The sequence below is a fragment of the Xyrauchen texanus genome, chromosome 31, assembly GCF_025860055.1.
Source record: "Xyrauchen texanus isolate HMW12.3.18 chromosome 31, RBS_HiC_50CHRs, whole genome shotgun sequence".
Classification (NCBI taxonomy): Eukaryota; Metazoa; Chordata; class Actinopteri; order Cypriniformes; family Catostomidae; genus Xyrauchen; species Xyrauchen texanus.
In genome coordinates, this window is record NC_068306.1 from 13,166,872 (window position 1) to 13,185,743 (window position 18,872).

The 18,872-nt window shown below is 37.0% G+C and overlaps 2 protein-coding genes across 4 annotated transcripts; one reads left to right on the plus strand and one right to left on the minus strand.

Moving 5' to 3' along the window:
• Positions 1-1,941: 1,941 nt before the first annotated feature.
• Positions 1,942-17,467, minus strand: LOC127625150 (beta-1,3-galactosyl-O-glycosyl-glycoprotein beta-1,6-N-acetylglucosaminyltransferase 4-like). Of its 3 annotated transcripts, XM_052100244.1 has the most exons (4): positions 17,408-17,467; positions 16,248-16,305; positions 6,385-6,459; positions 1,942-4,819 (listed from the first exon to the last, which is right to left on the minus strand). In XM_052100244.1, exon 4 carries the CDS (start codon positions 4,816-4,818, stop codon positions 3,598-3,600), a length of 1,221 nt encoding a protein of 406 aa, XP_051956204.1. In that variant the 5' UTR covers position 4,819; positions 6,385-6,459; positions 16,248-16,305; positions 17,408-17,467; the 3' UTR covers positions 1,942-3,597. The 3 variants fall into 3 exon arrangements, with proteins under 3 accessions (XP_051956204.1, XP_051956202.1, XP_051956203.1); XM_052100242.1 differs by lacking the exons at positions 16,248-16,305; positions 17,408-17,467 and adding an exon at positions 6,566-6,671; XM_052100243.1 differs by lacking the exons at positions 6,385-6,459; positions 17,408-17,467 and having other exon boundaries at positions 16,248-16,390.
• On the plus strand, positions 6,600-14,620 carry LOC127625143 (uncharacterized). The gene is given in 20 exon segments (XM_052100232.1): positions 6,600-6,782; positions 7,915-9,504; positions 9,583-9,722; positions 9,813-10,017; positions 10,198-10,302; positions 10,383-10,576; positions 10,657-10,798; positions 10,924-11,141; positions 11,143-11,400; positions 11,403-11,571; positions 11,729-11,818; positions 11,927-12,006; positions 12,098-12,214; positions 12,336-12,383; positions 12,470-12,553; positions 12,641-12,706; positions 13,172-13,223; positions 13,335-13,388; positions 13,487-13,811; positions 14,050-14,620. Coding segments are annotated over 17 exon segments (3,564 nt in total). The 5' UTR covers positions 6,600-6,727; the 3' UTR covers positions 13,175-13,223; positions 13,335-13,388; positions 13,487-13,811; positions 14,050-14,620.
• Positions 17,468-18,872: the final 1,405 nt, after the last annotated feature.

Consider the following 18,872-nt stretch of genomic DNA (forward strand, 5'->3'; position numbering starts at 1 on the left):
TGAATCAGTCGGCCCATTCTCCTCTGACCTCTAGCATCAACAAGGCATTTTCGCCCACAGGACTGCCGCATACTGGATGTTTTTCCCTTTTCACACCATTCTTTGTAAACCCTAGAAATGGTTGTGCGTGAAAATCCCAGTAACTGAGCAGATTGTGAAATACTCAGACCGGCCCGTCTGGCACCAACAACCATGCCACGCTCAAAATTGCTTAAATCACCTTTCTTTCCCATTCTGACATTCAGTTTGGAGTTCAGGAGATTGTCTTGACCAGGACCACACCCCTAAATGCATTGAAGCAACTGCCATGTGATTGGTTGATTAGATAATTGCATTAATGAGAAATTGAACAGGTGTTCCTAATCCTTTAGGTGAGTGTATATATATTATAAATATTTTTTTAAATCATAATTTCATCATCTGTAACACAATGTAATTGTATGCGCTGAGTAACAAAATTGAGATTTGACAAAAAATTATAATTATTCAAATAGCAGAGGATTTATCCAATGTGACTTACAATGCATTCAAGGTATAGTCTCACAATGTGTGTTTCCTAGGAATCAAACCTATGACATTGGCATTGCTAGTGCCTTGCTCAGCAGTTGGTGTAGCTACTTTTTTCACTGTGCCAAATGGTTGGCTAAGACAGAATAAAAGGTAAAAAGTTGTTTTGGGGTTTATCAAAAATAGAAATAAACTTACCATTGTAGGACTACTAAAGTTAGTAAAAATAATATCTGCTGAAATCTGTCTGTGATTGCCGAAATTCAAAAAACAGCCCCAAGTGGCTGAAGCTGAAAGTGTTGTAGAGGTGACGTATCCACAGGGTGGCGCCAAAAGTGAGTTATATTTTTTAGCTGTAAATGATGTAATACAGTCAACAAGAGTGCATATTTTACTAACCATACTTCCAAACCAAAACCCTAAGCATAAAACTAACTGTCTGTGGAGTAAAAACCTCCAAACAATGCTCACCATTATTTATGTGAACCCATTTACTTCCTGATTTGCATGGGACCAGATCATTGTGCCTGAGGGTAAACGTGATACTTGTCAGTAATTCTGTAGAATGATTTGTGAACATTTGGAAGCAGCATGATTGCCTGTGTGAAATGTTGTGTTGCTCCTATGTTGCAATAAAAAAAAAAAGTTTAAAATATATATTTTTAAAGAGGCTTTTTTGAAAACTGATACATATAGTTTGACTACGTCAATGCATCTCATGCTTCAAAAAATGTCTTTATTGATATCTAATCTAAGCAAAATATTTTGTCAGCAATGTATGAGTCTAGAAGAATAATGTGAATCTCTTATCTGCCATCTGACAGTCTTACACCTTGTCCTGCTTTATATCTGTACGTACCCCTATAGAGGCAGATAGAGGTTTAGTGCTTTATTCAAGGGCACAGCATGCACATTAAAAAGTGAAAAGTACAGAAGTATTTTGTAGAGACAAATTATAATATTGGTTTGTCTGAAAAAGTTACAGAATGTAAAGAGTTTAAAATAGCTTGAGGAAATACATTTACATGCCTTACTGTAAGAAAAAAAGCATGAAGAACATTTTAACTTTTTTTTTCGGAAGCAAGTCTTAGCCAGTCAATAACCTTAATTGCTTTGACTTAAAAGCTCTGACGTGTGATACATTAATATAGGCATTTCAAGAAGTGGAAAGTGTATATGATGTCATATCTTAGTTAATATTACGCTTGACAAGCTCTAGATATGCACAACTAACAGAGGCCAATGAATTAAAGAAATCAGTTCCCTTAAATTAAAATTACAATGTGATTTAACTGAAATTCTTCAAAACTGAATTGAATCTAGTAAACAACAAAATGTACTAAGTCAAAATAACTCATTATAAACTATTTTAGTGATATGCTAGCTGGTGAAGAACACGTTAGCATGATAAGTACTGATGGAACAACACAGTGTGCAATAATTTTATTTAACAGCGGTTAGAACAACAACTGCTCATTGGATAAAGCAATAGAAAATATATACACATTGTATTGGTCCTCAACCTAGGCTCAAACGCCAGTATTCACCATGATGGTAACCCTTAAAAATGCAACATCACAGAAATTCTTCTAAATCTCACCATAAAATAACAAAACAGTAAACACTAACAAGTAACCCTTTTCATGTTCATCTTGCACAAAGATACCTAAAATAACACTTAATTAAAAAACTTACTCTCCCTGTCAAGTACCATGCAAAGCATGCAGGGAACTAGAAGTCTGCTGCCCAGTTTCAGTAAAGCAAACAAGAATATTCAAGTCCAATATTCATATTCAACTCCAATGCAAATGGAAAGTAAAGCTGAAAATACTTTTTTATTTAACTCAGTTAAAGTTCCCTTGGTTACATGATTTGCAATTTTTTGGTAATATGAACATTGGAGGAATGAGTAAAACCGGTGATAGTGAAAGTAAAATTTTGTCTCAAAAGTATTTGCATTATTTGACAAATTTTTCTTTTTAATGATTTGAATCAAAACAACAATCTGTTATTATTACTTTTTGCACAAATTATGTTTATGTCTTGTTGCACAATCAAATTTGATCTTGATACATGGTAATCTTACTAGTAACATGGATTAATATAATACCTGCCAATAGTTTTAAACAATTTTAAAATATGAAAAGCTTAATCACTCCAGAAGATGGCTATAGAAAGAGATGAATGCCTCCCATACCCCTTCTTTCATGGACTAGAGATGAACTTACAGTATTTTACATGAAGTTCAATGTAAACAGTACATCAAATCTTGTGTCTTTTTAAAAAAGAACAAGTACATCTTATTGCTTGCCAATTATTGCAAACAGTAGGCTATTCAGAATGCTATTCTGAGTGCTCCCTTTTTCTCTCTCTCCCCATTTCTCTCCAATTTGGAATGCCCAATTCTCAATGCGCTCTAAGTCCTTATGGTGGCGTAGTGACTCGCTTTAATCCAGGTGGCGGAGGATAAATCTTAGTTGCCTCTGCGTTTGAGTTGTCAATCCGCTCATCTTATCACGTGGCTTGTTGAGCATGTTACCACAGAGACATGGCACGTGTGGAGGCTTCACGCTATTCTCTGCGGCATCCACGCACATCTCACCACGTGCCCTACAGAGAGTAAGAACCACATTATAGCAACCACAAGGATGTTACCCCATGTGACTCTACCCTCCCTAGTAACCGGGCCAATTTGGTTGCTTAGGAGATCTGGCTGGAGTCACTCAGCACGCCCTGTATTCGAACTCGTGACTCCAGGGGTGGTAGTCAGTGTCTTACTCTCTGAGCTACCAAGGCCCCCACAGTCTTATATTTTCAGAATTTGTTTCCAACAGTCCAATCCTTGTTTCCCGTGATTGGCTGTTTGCTGCAAACATCATTCGTTCATGTGTGTGATCTAATCCTAAACTCAGGATCAAAGTCAGAGTTGAAAGGGAAAAGAGAAGCATACTGGTACCAATCACGCTTGATTCTATTGGTTTTGTCAACTCAAAAACAATCCTGTAACCCTTTGTTCAATGTGCTTTATGGTAGAGGCCACATTAAATGAATAATAATAATAATAATAATAATTTTCCTATTATTTTGACATCAGCGTTTTTCTAAAAGCTTCTCCTCTAAACATTCAATGAGAATAGGATCTACATTTGGGTCCACTTTATTAGCAAACCAGTGGCCGTAGTTTAGGAGCCATCTGAGCTCAGCAACACCATAAATACACACAGACCGTACACGGACCCCAGTGCATGGTGGGTAAAGAGTCTTTTCCAAATACGACCATTTCACCAAGTGGGTTTTAGATGTCAGTTCTGTAATGTCAGGGTCAGATCTTGGCACCTCCCCTGGTACTCCAGGCACACGAATCAGAGTTGCCCAAAAGTGTTCATCAGGTGAGTATGTATCCTCAGACCAAGTCAAGAAATCCCTGACTAGAGAATTCCACTGAACAAAGAGCACAAATTCCCTTGAGAGTGCAAAGTATGCACTGCCCACAAACATTTCTATGTTGTGAGGTGGTTGAGACTTTGCCTCGGAAGTGCTGATAGGTGACTCATAGAATTCAGATTTGTCATTTTTCAGGGCATAGTGGAAACTCCAGCGCCTCTTCTTTTCTTCAGGCCGTTTGCTCTCCACCATGTTCCTGCCTTTAAGCAACTTTAGATCTGACACCAGTTCAGCATTTGTTCGCAGTGGAAAGTCCTGACCACACAGGTTGATGACATATTTCCATTTGACCTTAGACTCCAGAAGATCAGACAGGCAATTAAGATCTGCTTTGAGGCGTGAGATGCCTGCATACTGCACCCTCTCCAATTTTGAGGCAATGAAGACATGAGGGATGCAGCGGGCCAGCCCTTTTATGGCCATAATGAAGTCATCTGAAGACTTCAGGTCATAATGTATGCAATATATATTATGAGGCATATAGATGGCCCTTAACAATCTCTCCACAAGAGACGCATCCTTATGAATAACCAAAGAGTAAGCAAGGGGAAATTCACGCTCCATCTCAGAGCCTTGTATTACATCATAGCCCTTTGATTTCACAAACCAATTACAATCGGAGGTGGCATTGGCAATATCCTGGTCAGTTGGCCCCACATAGCTCTTTTTTTTATGGATGGCTAAAGTTTTGCCCAGTTCCACAGGATCCATGTCATATATTGCTGAGCAATTAATGCCATTTTCACCTGTCAGCTGTGGGCTTTCAAACATTCCAGTTAGCCCAATGGTGTTAAAACAAATTAGGAATGTCAGAATTAAAATGAAAAGTATGACCTTCACTTTGTGCTGAATCCACAATCTTCTCATTCTGTAAGGAGAAGTAGAGGCTTGCATTACTTTTTTAGCAACACTGATGTAACAGACAATGCTAAGAAACTGATCTACTTCTGAGTATAATCTAAAAAAACATGCACATGAACCTTGTTTGGTAAATTACAACCATTAGCAAAAAAGTTGTGGAATGAGCATTAAATAAGTATATGACTATCATCAATGAACACAATGAATGCCTAGCAAGATCAGCTATGTGTTTTTATACATTTATTAATGTGGTAGACTGGCAGTACATCCAGTCAACAGTTTTCATACAATCATTAATCATAACATCCTGAAGAGTCTGATTTTCAGAACACAGATCCCAGACATAGAGGCAAACTAGATTTAATTTAACTAAATGGGAAATCTGGTACAAAGTTTACCAAATAGAAGCACACGGACGTGCACGTGCACACATTTGCATACGTTTTACCTAGTAACTCAATTATATGTAATGTTTAAAGTTTGCTGGCTCATGTAGTTGTAATTACTTAAATGATCCGTTGTCCTATGACAACCCATCAAATGCCCAATTTGTGATAAATGCCTTTCATGGCACAAGACAGTAACCCAGGGCCGGACCTACGGTTTTGGGGGCCCTAAAAACAAATAGTGTATGGGGCCCTACAGGTTTCTAGAAAATTCTAGTTAATTTAGAAAAAAATATACGAAATGAAACATACTACGTTTCATTGATACGGTTGTGTGTTTTGTTGATTAGAGTAATTGATGGGCAAAAAATTAAATAACTGGGGGTGGTGGGTGGGGCCCCGAACCAATGACGGGGCCCTAAACAAATGTTTAAGTTGTTTATTGGTTCGGGCCGGCCCTGCAGTAACCGCAAACCATCAAGTGTATTGACCTTTTTCAGTGGTGTAATTTTTTCCTTGCAGTGGCCATATTTGTGAACATTAGCGGAAGTAATGGTGGTGAATGGAAAAACACCAGTGAAACAATATCAAAACAAGCTTATGATTCATGCCAAGTCATACCAAAAGTGTACGCAGGTCTAAAGTCAGCATAATTATTGCCAAATTTGACTTTCATAAACATTTAAATTCATTTTAAGCTAATCTAATCAACTTCAAATGAACTCGGACCATCTCATTTAAGCCACACAGTGGAAAACGCAAAGAGCAGCGCCTGAAGGGCATGTGAAGACTACGCCCGTTTCACACATACTCCGTTTGCAGTGCGTATGCGGTGCATATGTATTGCGTATATTATTCCGTACCCATGTTAACAGGTTAGAGCTTTTACACTGCACGCGGATGCAGTCCGTCGATCCGTTCCAGTTGCGGTGTGTATACAGCAGTGCAGCGATCGTTTACGCACCGAGTCTATTTTTGCTGTGCTGCACCGCACTGAATTAAAGTGGCAGCGCATTGTTCACATTAAAATAGACATAGATTGTCAAGAAACTGTAATAATTTCATCATATACGCATAATTACAGTTAATGTGTTCTACAGTTACTAAATTACAGGGTCAAGAAAAACAAAAAAGTATGATTATAGTCCCAAAAGTTGCAAAATGACATCATACATGATTTTTTTACCCTAAAAAAAGACGTCTTTTTCTTCTCCTTCTTAGCAACAGATATAGCGCAATAGCTTTTCTTCAACTCGAACTACTGTAAAACAAAGAATCACAATGATTAAAATTAATTTCCAAACTGTTTCAATGTCTTAAACCATGTCAAAGTTAACGTTTGGATTTAAAATCAAAATTCCTTACACATTTTCAATAATAACCAACTGCAGAACCGCAGAACCATACGTCATAGCAGTGTGAGGACGACAGCGCCAGCCTAACAGTCTGATGCCGGAAGTGGGCGGGGTAGCAGTCTAATGCCGGAAGTGGGCGGGGTAGCAGTCTGATGCCGGAAGTGGACGGAGTTAATGTTTAACTATGGCGGAGCACACGGTAGAACAAGGAAAAGAAGAAGAGAAGAAGGTAAAAATAAGTTATATCTTTGATGGATGCAACATACTTAACGTTATACGCTTATGCAAAATGGCTCTAAGTATTTTGTAAGTTAATATTCAACAATACTATTGATCTGTCATTGACACCATTATATGAGAACTGAACTGGACGATAACATCACTGTTTTCTCCAGAATGGCTATATAGATTAATTAACAGAATTAATAACTTTTTACAACAGAAATTAATCAACACTGAACTTACTTAAGCTGGATTATGACACTATTTTGTTCTAGATCTACAGAGACAAACTTTGTTGCATAATTTTCCTATTATCCCTGTAAAGCTGCTTTGAAACAATCTGTATTGTAAAAAGTGCTATATAATAAATGTGACTAAGTGAGAATTGTGATGAAGGCACTTGATCACGTATTGTTATTTTACAGTTGGATTGTATCACTTTGTTAGGTTACATATTCATGGTTTGTGATTTAATTTGTTGTTGGCGTTGTATTTTACGGCATTTGTTTAATGTTCTGACCATGAGAATTGCATTAATTGTATTTTATTTCACCTATAGAACCACATAACGATACAGAGAGGTTCAGCGCTACCACCTTTGGAGCAATGCACAACATGCTGCAGAAATTTTCACTGCCCTTTTTGTAATAGCAGTATCTTTAAACCGACAAGACGGGACAAATTGAATTATCACATTAAAATCCACTTTAAAAAGGCTGTTGTTCATGGAGGTATGAACATCTGGAGTTATTTTTTAATATACAGTGGCAATAGATATTATTTTACATTTATGCATTTGGCAGATGCTTTAATCCAAAGCGATTTACATTGCATTTCAATGTACACATATTTAATAGTAGTCCCTTTGGAATTAGATGGTTTTCTGCATGATTTAGCCATAAAATATTTATTTATCTTCATTAACGTCTAAAGGTTACACAAACAATGCACACTGAAACTTAAGCTAACAAAACACAAACAATTATATATTTGTGTATTTTGTTATAATGATATTTCATATCTATGAATGCATCCCATTAAACATTTAAACAGACAACAGGAATAAGTTTGAGAAGGGTTGGAGTTACACTCTGAAGCACAGGAACTGAGTGTTTCCTTTTTTTCCCGTCATATTTCAGATTTCACATTTCACAGATGTGGATTGGGCTGCAGACAATCTCTTCATTTCCACTGTCTCTACTGTACAGCCACAATTCTCAGGAGAGATGTTTTTCATAATCATTTAGATGTATGTAAAGGGAAGCTGCTGTCCACTACCACTAGTGCAACATTTACTCTCCCAGGGGTCGTGAACATGCCACCGACTACTGGGACCCCATCAGCTACCAGCACTCTATACAACATGCCACCGACTACTGGGACCCCATCAGCTACCAGCACTCTATACAACATGCCACCGACTACTGGGACCCCATCAGCTACCAGCACTCTATACAACATGCCACCGACTACTGGGACCCCATCAGCTACCAGCACTCTATACAACATGCCACCGACTACTGGGACCCCATCAGCTACCAGCACTCTATACAACATGCCACCGACTACTGGGACCCCATCAGCTACCAGCACTCTATACAACATGTCACCGACTACTGGGACCCCATCAGCTACCAGCACTCTTTATAACATGCCACCGACTACTGGGACCCCATCAGCTACCAGAACAGCATTTAACGTGCCAGGCAGGGTTCCTGCACGGCCTGTTATTAAACAGAAATGCCCAATGTGCAGTACCCTCATGAATAAAAAAAATATAAAAAAACATATTGACCGTAAACACACAAATCAACCAATTCAGGACATTAATGCCAGATTCCACCTTGCAAGCCAGTGTGTGGACAAATCTAATGGCATATTCACAGTGCTTAAAGTTGCAAGGGGTCAGAGTAGTCCTCTTCATGTCCAATACAAAACATGGGGAGAACAACAAAAAGTCTGCTGCGAATCAAACGATTGCCAGGTAAACATGGAAGTAGCACAGAGGAGTGGTCTGTTATCCTATCAGTGTATGCATGTCAGATCTGTAAGTTTCTGCACATCCTCAGCTGAAGCAGTCTCTCTAAAGGAAGATGTTTTAACAGAAATGGTGAGAGCAAAGTGGTTTGGTGACGAGAAGAAAAACATATGCCTTGCTTGTCAGCAGCTTGCCGTTTCTAGCAGTGTACCACTGTCTGTAGAAACCTCAATTGGCAGCCCTCAAACAAAAAAGTTCATCTCTGTTTTTGAGCCAAATGTGTCCTATTATAGCCGGTTGGGGCGTGTCATTGTTGTTTACAACACCAAATTAAACACATGGCACTGCCCCTGTTCCAAAGTGCGCCGTTCGTGTCCGCATAAGTACATTGCGAAATGGCATCTATTTCAAACAGACCGTGAGCTTTTCCGTACTGTCTTCAGCAGAGAAGAATCCCCACCCCAAAAGGTACATACACATTCAGAGGAGAGCAACGTCACAGAAGACCATCCATTGTATCCTCCACATGATCTGGGACTGAAACAAATGGTACAGTACATTCTACAGAACAAGATGATACCTGCTGTCCTACCAGACAATATACGTGCACCATCACTAGGCAAAGACTACCCAAAATATCTTTGTCCAGAAGAAACTGTGTGTCATAGATGCCCAGGTGTCGTCCCCCTTAGTGACCCTATTTTAATTACAAAGAGAGCTAAAATATTCTCCAACTGGTGCATTGTTGAAGGTAGGGTGGTGTTATAAATATGCATATGTGCAATGAAATTACACTGTCCTCTGATGTAATACTTTGTTTGAATGATAGAAGTATCCACCTACTGTAAGCAGTGCCCACTGTGTGGAATGTTTTATCGCTACCAAGAGTGGAAAGACCAACTCCACAACTTTAACGACCACATCATCCTTGACATACACTTATGCCTAACCTTAAGAAACCTTCTACAGGTAACCTTCAATGTATGAATGTTCAGTAAGTACAGCACCTTTCAATGTCTCCAAGTTTGTACATAGATGTTTTTTATATATTTTTCTCAGGCCCATACTGCTGTGAGCAGAGCAGTCGAGTTTTTGCAAGATATGACAGGTGTGAAGTTTCCACCAGCAGACACAGTGCTTCATGCATACTTGCACTTTGAGGCCCTTACTGATCATGAGTACAAGTATTCCTGCATTACTTGTGGTGATCATCCCCCTGTGGTGATCATGGATTTACACAAAAAAGGTGTTTTCCATTTATCAGGTATGACTATTGTGATACTCCATTTGCTAATTGTGTTTACATTAACATTTATGTATTTTGCAGACACTTTTATCCAAAGTGACTTACTTTACATGTTTTTATATGTTAATTGTAATTGTATTTTTTAATTTTTTTCTTAGTATGACCTTGTCATAATGCAATTTTTTTTTCACTCTTTAGTAAGTGACATCCAGGGTCCTGCAGAGAATTTTGATGGGGAGGTCAACCTGGAAAAGTTTTGGGAGGCCATGTCCTGTGATATGATTGGTCGTGGATTTGTTGCAAGTATGAACACAGTGCTTTGTACACTATTGGAAAGCATGTAAAAATGCAACATAATACAATGCTTTTTATGTGGTTGTTAGGTGGTAGACACAATCCATGTGCGGTATCACCAACATACCATTTTTGGGCTCCTTGGATAGGGAAGGCCACACGGCGTTCAGACTCTGTACTAAACACAGAGTTTGAAAAGATTCATGTTTCGAAGACTGTATCTGAAATTTCTGAAATTACGGTTACAGAGGACAGACTCAGAGAAGAACTATACAAACAAAAGGTAGGGTTTGTTAGTCAAAAACACCCGACTGTGTTTTGTTTTTAATATTACCTTTTTAACAAGACTATATATTTTGTTAGGTTGGGGTCATTCGGAAGTTATGTAAAGAATGTGGCTTGGACTCCAATGGATCCCGCAGTGATCTTCTTCTGAGGTTGTCAAATGAAATGAAATCCAGACAAACGTATGACAAAATCTTTGACAAAATCTGGGGGGCCTCTGGTAAGTTTAAGTTGTCTTGCACATAATATTTTCATTGCAATCTAGTTAATATCTAGTTAGAAACAAAACAAACACATTTTATACTTTGATTTACTCATTGGATGTGATTAATATATTTGTTTTAGGAGGCTGGGCAGTGATCATGTGCCCATGTGGGATTGTTTACAGTATCAAATGCAATCTCCGAGCTGAGAGCCCTCGAGACTTTGCAGACTTACTATTATCCTGGAACCATATGCCAAATGTCATAATTTATGACTTTGCACGGGGTCTTGCAACTCACTTGAATTTAAGGGCATCAGAAGAGGTACCCATCTCTCCATTTGAAGGTCGCTTGGCAGAACCCACCCACTCAATCCAACATCGAATTGGCCAAATGTGGACAGCTTAAAGTGTCGCTACCTTGGCTGAACACTAAGAAGACGGAGCCAGACCTTAATGGTCACCCAGTGACGGGTTCATCGGATCACTATGTGCTGTATGATCGGTTTCATGAAGCCAATACAAAAGACAGCAAAGATGTGTTGAGGAAGCTCACTCTAGTACCTCAATTGGCTGGCAAAGTGAACAGCCAGGTTGCAGAGCAACTCTTCGCAAAGATGAAAAAAAAAACAACTACTTTTTGAACATGTCTTTGCCATCAACCCATCTCTTTCAAATGAGGAACATAATTCATCACTATAATGAAAAGAAAAACAACAAATTGCTGGAAAGATTAAAGAAGACATTTGGGGGCATGATGGTGAAAAATGTGTATGGACAAGCTGTGTTTGGTAAATTACCTTCGTTTTTTTTTTTTTCATATTAACCTACTAATATTTGTGGAAAGACATTAAAATATCCTGTTATAATATTGTAATGGTCCACTAACCACTGATGTATTGCGTTCAGTACAGTTCAATTCAATACGCCTTTAACTCTCTTAAACAGGTAATCCTTGTTTCTCCCCTGAGGAACCAGGTGGGACTGATGTTGTGATGGAGGACAGTACCCCGGCTGCTACAATGGTTACAACTGGTGGTGAGTGTTTTCATTCAGGGGTTAAATGGTGGTAATACATTGTTGAAACTCTGTGGTGTATTTTTATTGTGTGTATGATTTATTTCCAAAATGTCTTCACTGCAACAGGAATGGTTTGTGACATTAAACGCTTATCTGCCAGTAGAAGTTGTTGGGATTTACAGCCAAGTGATTGGCAGTCATCAATGGTAATATTTTTTGTTTTTATCACACTTTTAATAACACATTTTGTGTATACTGAGTGTAATTTGGGTCTCTTTATCTTAATCTGTTGTAAAGCTTGACCAGATTTTGAGTAAAAATGACAGAGATGAGACAGTTGCTCAAGTTGGAAGCATTAAACTGCAGCGAAAAGATTTCTTGACCTTGGGCTTCAATGCAGAGCTTGAGGCAACAGTAAGTGGACACACAATGATTTCAAAAATAGAAAAATTGACCATACAACTAATATATTCTTATTAGTAATTAAATAATATTATGTTATTATATAACTAATACATAATATATTTAAAAACAGACTGCAAACAGCTGCCTTGATGTGATCGTCATGATGGCTAAGGAAAAGGTATTTTTGCCTACAACTATAACTCATGATCACCTGGAGACATAATTGTGTTTTGTAATGGATGTGCAATTGAATGTTATGCTTAGGGAACAGATGTGTTTGCAGCAAATTGCTATGTTGTAGTTACCTGGCTACCACCACTTGATTTGGACCCATTTTTATCGTTTCCAGTAAGTCCATCAAGTTGTATTTTATCTAAAACTGGAACAGTTATAAATGCAGTTACAATAATTGAATGAATCTTATATTCCCCCCAGGATAACATAGGATCCAAGGATTACATTCTGCTCCCTGCTTGGATGCCAGGACACTGGATGCTATGTGTATGTTGTTCCCTTCATTTTTGGATGAACTAACTCTTTAAGATTAAAGTGATATTAGGATTCAATATACTAACAACTGTATTTCACAGGTTCTGAAGCCTAAAAACAAGGCTATGTATTTTTTTGATTCAACTCACCCCTACGGGATTGGTGATGTAAAATATGTGACTGTCTTCAGGTTGCACTTACAAATATAAATATTATGTTCAGAGTTCGCAGTTCAAGGTTTGCTGTTCGAAGTTCACTGTTCCAAAGTTTGCTCTTTATTGATGTTCACTGTTTGTTCTGGGCATGATGTTCATTTGCATGATGATCTGCATGCTGCTTTTATATTCTAAATTTGAAATGTTGTTTTTGCAATTCAGTCAGTGGTAATTTTTTGCTTTAGAATGAATAAACTTGGCTCCTTTGTCCAATTTTTATGGTTATAATATATAAAAATATTTCTGTTTGATTTTGTTGCAGTAAATTGACAAACAGAATCGCACCAGGACCATGGAAGCTGATCAAAAACAAGGTTAGTTTTATTAGGCTTTCAAAAAACATAAGCTACTTATATAGATTGTGTGGTTTTATATGTTTGTCACATCCTTTCCAGGAATAAGTTAATGATATTCCATTGTTTTAGAATGTTCCACAACAGTTGACCGGCTCTGTAGACTGTGGGGTCTTCATGCTAATGGTGAGAAACAAGGGAAAGTTTAAAAAAAAAGTTGCCTTCCTGAAAAATGGTTGCCTGAACTTGACTGATTTCCTTTTTTTGGTGGGGGGGGATTTCAGTATGCTCTGCACATGGTCTTTGAGACACCCTTTGATTTCACAGCTGTAAGTCTTTGTTAAAAATATATATTTTAACTAAATAATATAATCTATTAAATTGATCTATTAACACTTTTTCCCCCCTTATGCAAGTGTGATTTCCCTCTTATTCGAAACTGGTGGTGCCTTATTCTGATGGAGAACTTTGCCATTGAAAGGTAACTCTCTCGCTCTCAAGTTTTTCTCTGTCTATAAATTAACTTAAAAATGTATTTGTCACAGGAAACATGCTGCCGTTGATGTGCAGGTGCCACCTAAAGCACAAGAAACTGAAATCGGCGACAAGGTATGTTTTTATCGTCTCAAACGGGCACATGAAAGAGCATAATTTCAAAACAATAATTTACATGCATCCTGATTAAAACACAATGTATTGTTGAGGACACTTCCAATCTCCCCAGGGACAACAGATGGAAATTAGCTAGCAGCTAAATGTGGTGCAAACCATCTTTTCTCTTGTGAGAATAATTTCTTTTAAATGAATTAAATATTTCATTCCTTTTTTGTACTCCTCTCTCATGAAGGAACTACAGATAGTCAAAGACCTCAGGACCGCAGTTGCATGGCTCCGGGAAAACTGCCACTAGTTCAGAGGTTTTGTGGAAGAGCCGTGGTACCTTAACCTAAATAAGGAAGACCAGGAAAAGGCCCTTCTTAAACTTGATCAGGCAGAAAATAAAGATGATCTGGAACTGGCCAAAGAGCCTTTCATGTTTCAGTTCCAGTTTAAGGAAGACATGGAACTTTTTCTCAGCAAGTGTCATGATGAAAGGCACATCAGGATTAACTGCATTTGTATGGAGTTTTGATTTATTTTAATTATTTTTCACTTGAGAATTATTGTTAAATGTGTGCCTGCATAACTTTTATAAGATTTATATTCTTTGGTTTGATTTAGTTTTATATAATTTATTTATTATTTAGTTCAATTTTGTATTTTTATTTAATTACTATTATTTATTTAGAGCAGGTACAGCTAGTGTGTGATTCTTTTGATATTTCAAAAGATGATTTGATGAAAAAACTAATTTTATTTAAATTAATCATTTTTGTTTTTTCAGTCCATCATATATTTGTTGTGTTCTATGAAAGATTATTTTCAATTAAATCAAATGTTCAAACGCTCAAGCTTTGTTTTCATTGTATTTTTTTGTTTTAAGCTTTGTTAAATTTATATTGTTAATCATTTGACTGAACAAAACAAATGGATAAAGTATAATTTTAACTTTTAAAAAACTATTAACATTTGTTAATAGTAGTGTATTGTCTTTTGTTGGGCAAAACATAATTCTTATCTTTTATACTATTTGAGAGATTATATATATATATATATATATATATATATATATATATATATATATATATATCTTTTCAATTAAATCGTTTAAAAAAAGTATTTATAATAACGTTGTTTTAAACATTAAAACGTTCCAAATCGCGGAAGTAGCGCAATGCCTTGCCGCGCCCACTTCCGGCATCAGACGGTTAGGCTGGCGCTGTCGTCCTCACACTGCTATGACGTATGGTTCTGCAGTCAGACCTATCTCCACATTTTTGATTTTGTTGCACACAGAAACTGCGGATCAGTAGCGCACTGCAAACGCAGCATGTGTGAAAGCACTATAGCGCGTGCTGCTCCTGTACCGTATACGCACCGCATATGCACTGCACACGGAGTATGTGTGCAACGGGCGTAACCCCTTTTGAAGCACTTAAAGTGCATGTGACCCACGGACGTTTGCGCCAAACTCACACAAAAATATAAGCAAGGATTATTACAGTGAGCACAACTCCGGTTTCACTTTAATTTATCGTTGGTGTTATGGGAAATGTTTCTGGGCATGGCAAGTTCATACAGGTTGTAATAGCAGCTTTTGACTAAGGAAGAATACACAGGAAGCAACGAAGGCATAGTGAATATGACTGAAGCCAAATCCACACTAGCCGGGTTTTCAGTGTGAGCTTCATTTACATAATCACTGGCCTGTAGATGAAAGATGAAGCACACATTAGCGTCTGCCAGATATCATTAATCACTCAACCGGTCCGGACTCCCTGCGGAGTTAACTGATCCAACTGTGGGGAAAAAAAGATCCAACATGAATCGCTCTGTCGCCTTGGCGGGCTCTTGTGTTCTCTTCAAGTGAACAATGAGCTTCTTCATTGACAGAAACTTCACGACAAGCTGATCTAAATGCTTTCATCTGCAATTGCACTCATCCCAACTGTTGATTGTAATCAACTTTTTTCCTGCATTTTTCTCCTACACTAAAATGACCAATGAAATCAGAAAGCGGAGGCACAAAAGTCTGTTTTTATTGAACGTTATTTCTTTACTCATTGAAAGCCGCATATGGACGTACGCACGTGTTCTACGGCAACCCTTGAGGGGATAAATACACAATCCCATAAAGGTAAAGTTACTCCATGAATCACATCCTAAATCTCTCTATTGCAATTGTTAATGCAATATGTCTAACATGTATAAATACTCGTGATTCATCCTGCAGGAGAAATTTAACAGAAGAAATAAATAAAAGAAATGCCCAAGTGCCCTAAGGTCTTTGGAGAACAGATGATTTGCAGGCATGTAAATTGTAAAAAGTGTTTTTAAAGTAGTAATCTTAGGCAGATTTATTTAAATGAAACCGGTTATTGGTATATGTCCAGTAACAAAGTTATAAACTTATGCTATTGCTAAATTATAGGTAGTAAAACATACCTGCTTGTGCGTTAAATCTCTGGAATCACAAAACATAGGAAGTGAAAGTCTCTGGTAACTGGAAAACAAATGTGAATCCGTTCAAATTGGCAGACATATGACAATCAAGAGAAACCGTTTATAAGTGATCCATGTGTGCGTTAACATCTCTGTGAATTCAAAGCACTTCCTCGTTCCTGTTTCTGCTAAATGGGGAACAGATTCTCTCTCTCTATATATATATTTATAAAGCAATGGAAATCATTTAAATTTGACAGATTCCTTAAAAGATAATCAATTAGAGGCTTTGAACACTATTTGTATATGTAGCCGAAATTATACAAACAAGAAAAGTCCAAATCCATCCAAGAAATCCAAATTGCTTGCCAATTTAAGCCAACTCTGAAGTATTTTTTATCAGTAACCTCCCTTTTCAATTAAAGGTTCAATAACAAATTCCAGTTCAATGCAATTTTTAATGAGTTGTGATCTGGATATAGTGTAATTATGTGTTTCAGTAATCCTTCAAATTAATAATTCTTCTGGTACAGTATTTTACCAGTATTTAATATGAATCCAACTTGATTTTAACTTAAGTTTATGTGTGTAGATTAGGTAGAAAATGTACTTGGTTGATTTAATTAGAGCAACGCAAAGAACTACAAATACATTAAAACAGTTGTTATAATGTTTTAATAGGCAACTGTTTAACTGCTGACAATTATCACAATCTTTTAATTCCTTACTTTTTGCTAAATATTTTGTATTTTTTATTTTATACGACCAGACTAGTATCTATAGGAGGAAAACAAATCTGTGTCAGCATCTCTTTGACTTATATGAAGTAAAAATATTCTTGGTTCTATTCTATTCTAAATTCAGTTTTGTATTGGTAGATAAACTGTATATTTAATGTTAACGAACAGTAATCTTGGCTCTGTTTCTCTCTTTCTCACTCAGTTTCACTATTAAGGCATTTCTCGGCGTGACATATATTTGTACATCTGTACTGCCAAAGGGTTTACAGCTAAGCTACAGCTAAGCTAATACAAACAATGTACATAATATATATAAAAACGACAAGATATACAATGTAAACTTGACATATGGTAAAAAGTATCATGTTAAATAATAAAACATTAAGTTGCCTTGACATAAAGGAAAAAGAAAATGTTACTCACATAAAACAAAAAGAGAGAGCCATAGTAAAATATGACAGAGTCAAGTAAAAAAAAACAGAGTCAAGTCAGTTCTCAGCACTCACTGCCTCTAATTATGTGGCAAACAGACACATGTTGTGCTTTTATCACGCAGCTGTCCTTGTGTTCTAATGAGAAGGGCAGTTTTTCATTACTTGTTAAATGGTTGTCTGTGTATTTTGTGATTTTTGTTTTAAAGGAAATGCAGCTCTGTCTCGATGTTTTGTGACACAGTTTAGCTCACAGTGTAGGCACAACCTTTCTTCCTGTGGTTGCAATGTTTTCCTGTGTCTGCCCTTTATAGTGATGTTGTTTCCACTGAGTCTGAACCTTGTCAATGTGGCTCTCAGTTTTTTATCTGTCACTGTGCGCAGATTGGTGTATTCTATTTTGGGGCCAGATAACATTGAATTTTACTCTGTTTTGAGTTTGAGTTATTTGAAGTGATATACTTCAGTTTTATTTGTGCTGTAATTTGGCTGTTTCTAATTAGGTAAGTGCAATCAGTAATAAGATAATAATTTATGAATTTTTAATGGAATAATAAGAAAATACATTTAGATCATCATAATTATTAAAGTGTAGGTTGCTTTCCGTCCGTATTGTTTTTTAAGTGTTGATCAGATCAGTGTTAGAGGTCTGCAGGGGCACAAAGTTGAGCCAATATCATGAAAAATAGCCATGACGGGTTTTCAACGCCAACATTCTGAACAGCAATAATGAGGGGAAGAGAAATCACCTGCTCATCTCCAACATTAGTTAGCCTATAAGACTTTACACATCTACACATCAACACCCTTACTAACATTTATCCCAGTTAACTGGAAAATAATTTTTCATAACTGTGGAAGTTGTAGCCAAGAAAACCGTGAAGAGCACGGATAGTTGGAAACACTTCATGGGTATTTAAGTACTTTGAATTGGGTTAAACATAAAAATAAGCTGTAATCAAAGGATTGATGATCACTTGTGTTTGATAAGTTGGAAATCCCAATGTGGATACTAAATTAACACTTTTAAGAGATCTCAATCAAATATTCAAAATATATTTTGGTGGCATTTGAGGGCAAAGAAATTGTTATTGATTGTGTAAAATAGGCACATAATATTGGATCAAATCGAAATTGTATCACGGCAGACTTTGAAGCATCTGCAAATATCAGATCGCAGGCCAAGAGAATCGATAAAAGATTGTATAATAATGAAAGTCCGATTTACACCCCTATTCTATTTGCACTCCATTACGCTTACAATAAACAATTGTGGTATTTCTACAATGCCTATAAGCATATATACAGCTGCCAGTTTATTAGGTACACCGAGTTAAAACTAATACAGTCTTATAGTCCTACAATAAATCCTACCTTCATGAAGGTTATAATGTTTAGTTTTTGTTGTTTAGAGGCATTGATTCAGCTTTATGTTTATTTTGGAGGATACATGGAGC

Excerpts from the sequence above, each read along its gene's own strand:
- LOC127625150 (XM_052100244.1), bottom strand. The coding sequence starts at position 4,818 with ATGAGAAGATTGTGGATTCAGCACAAAGTGAAGGTCATACTTTTCATT.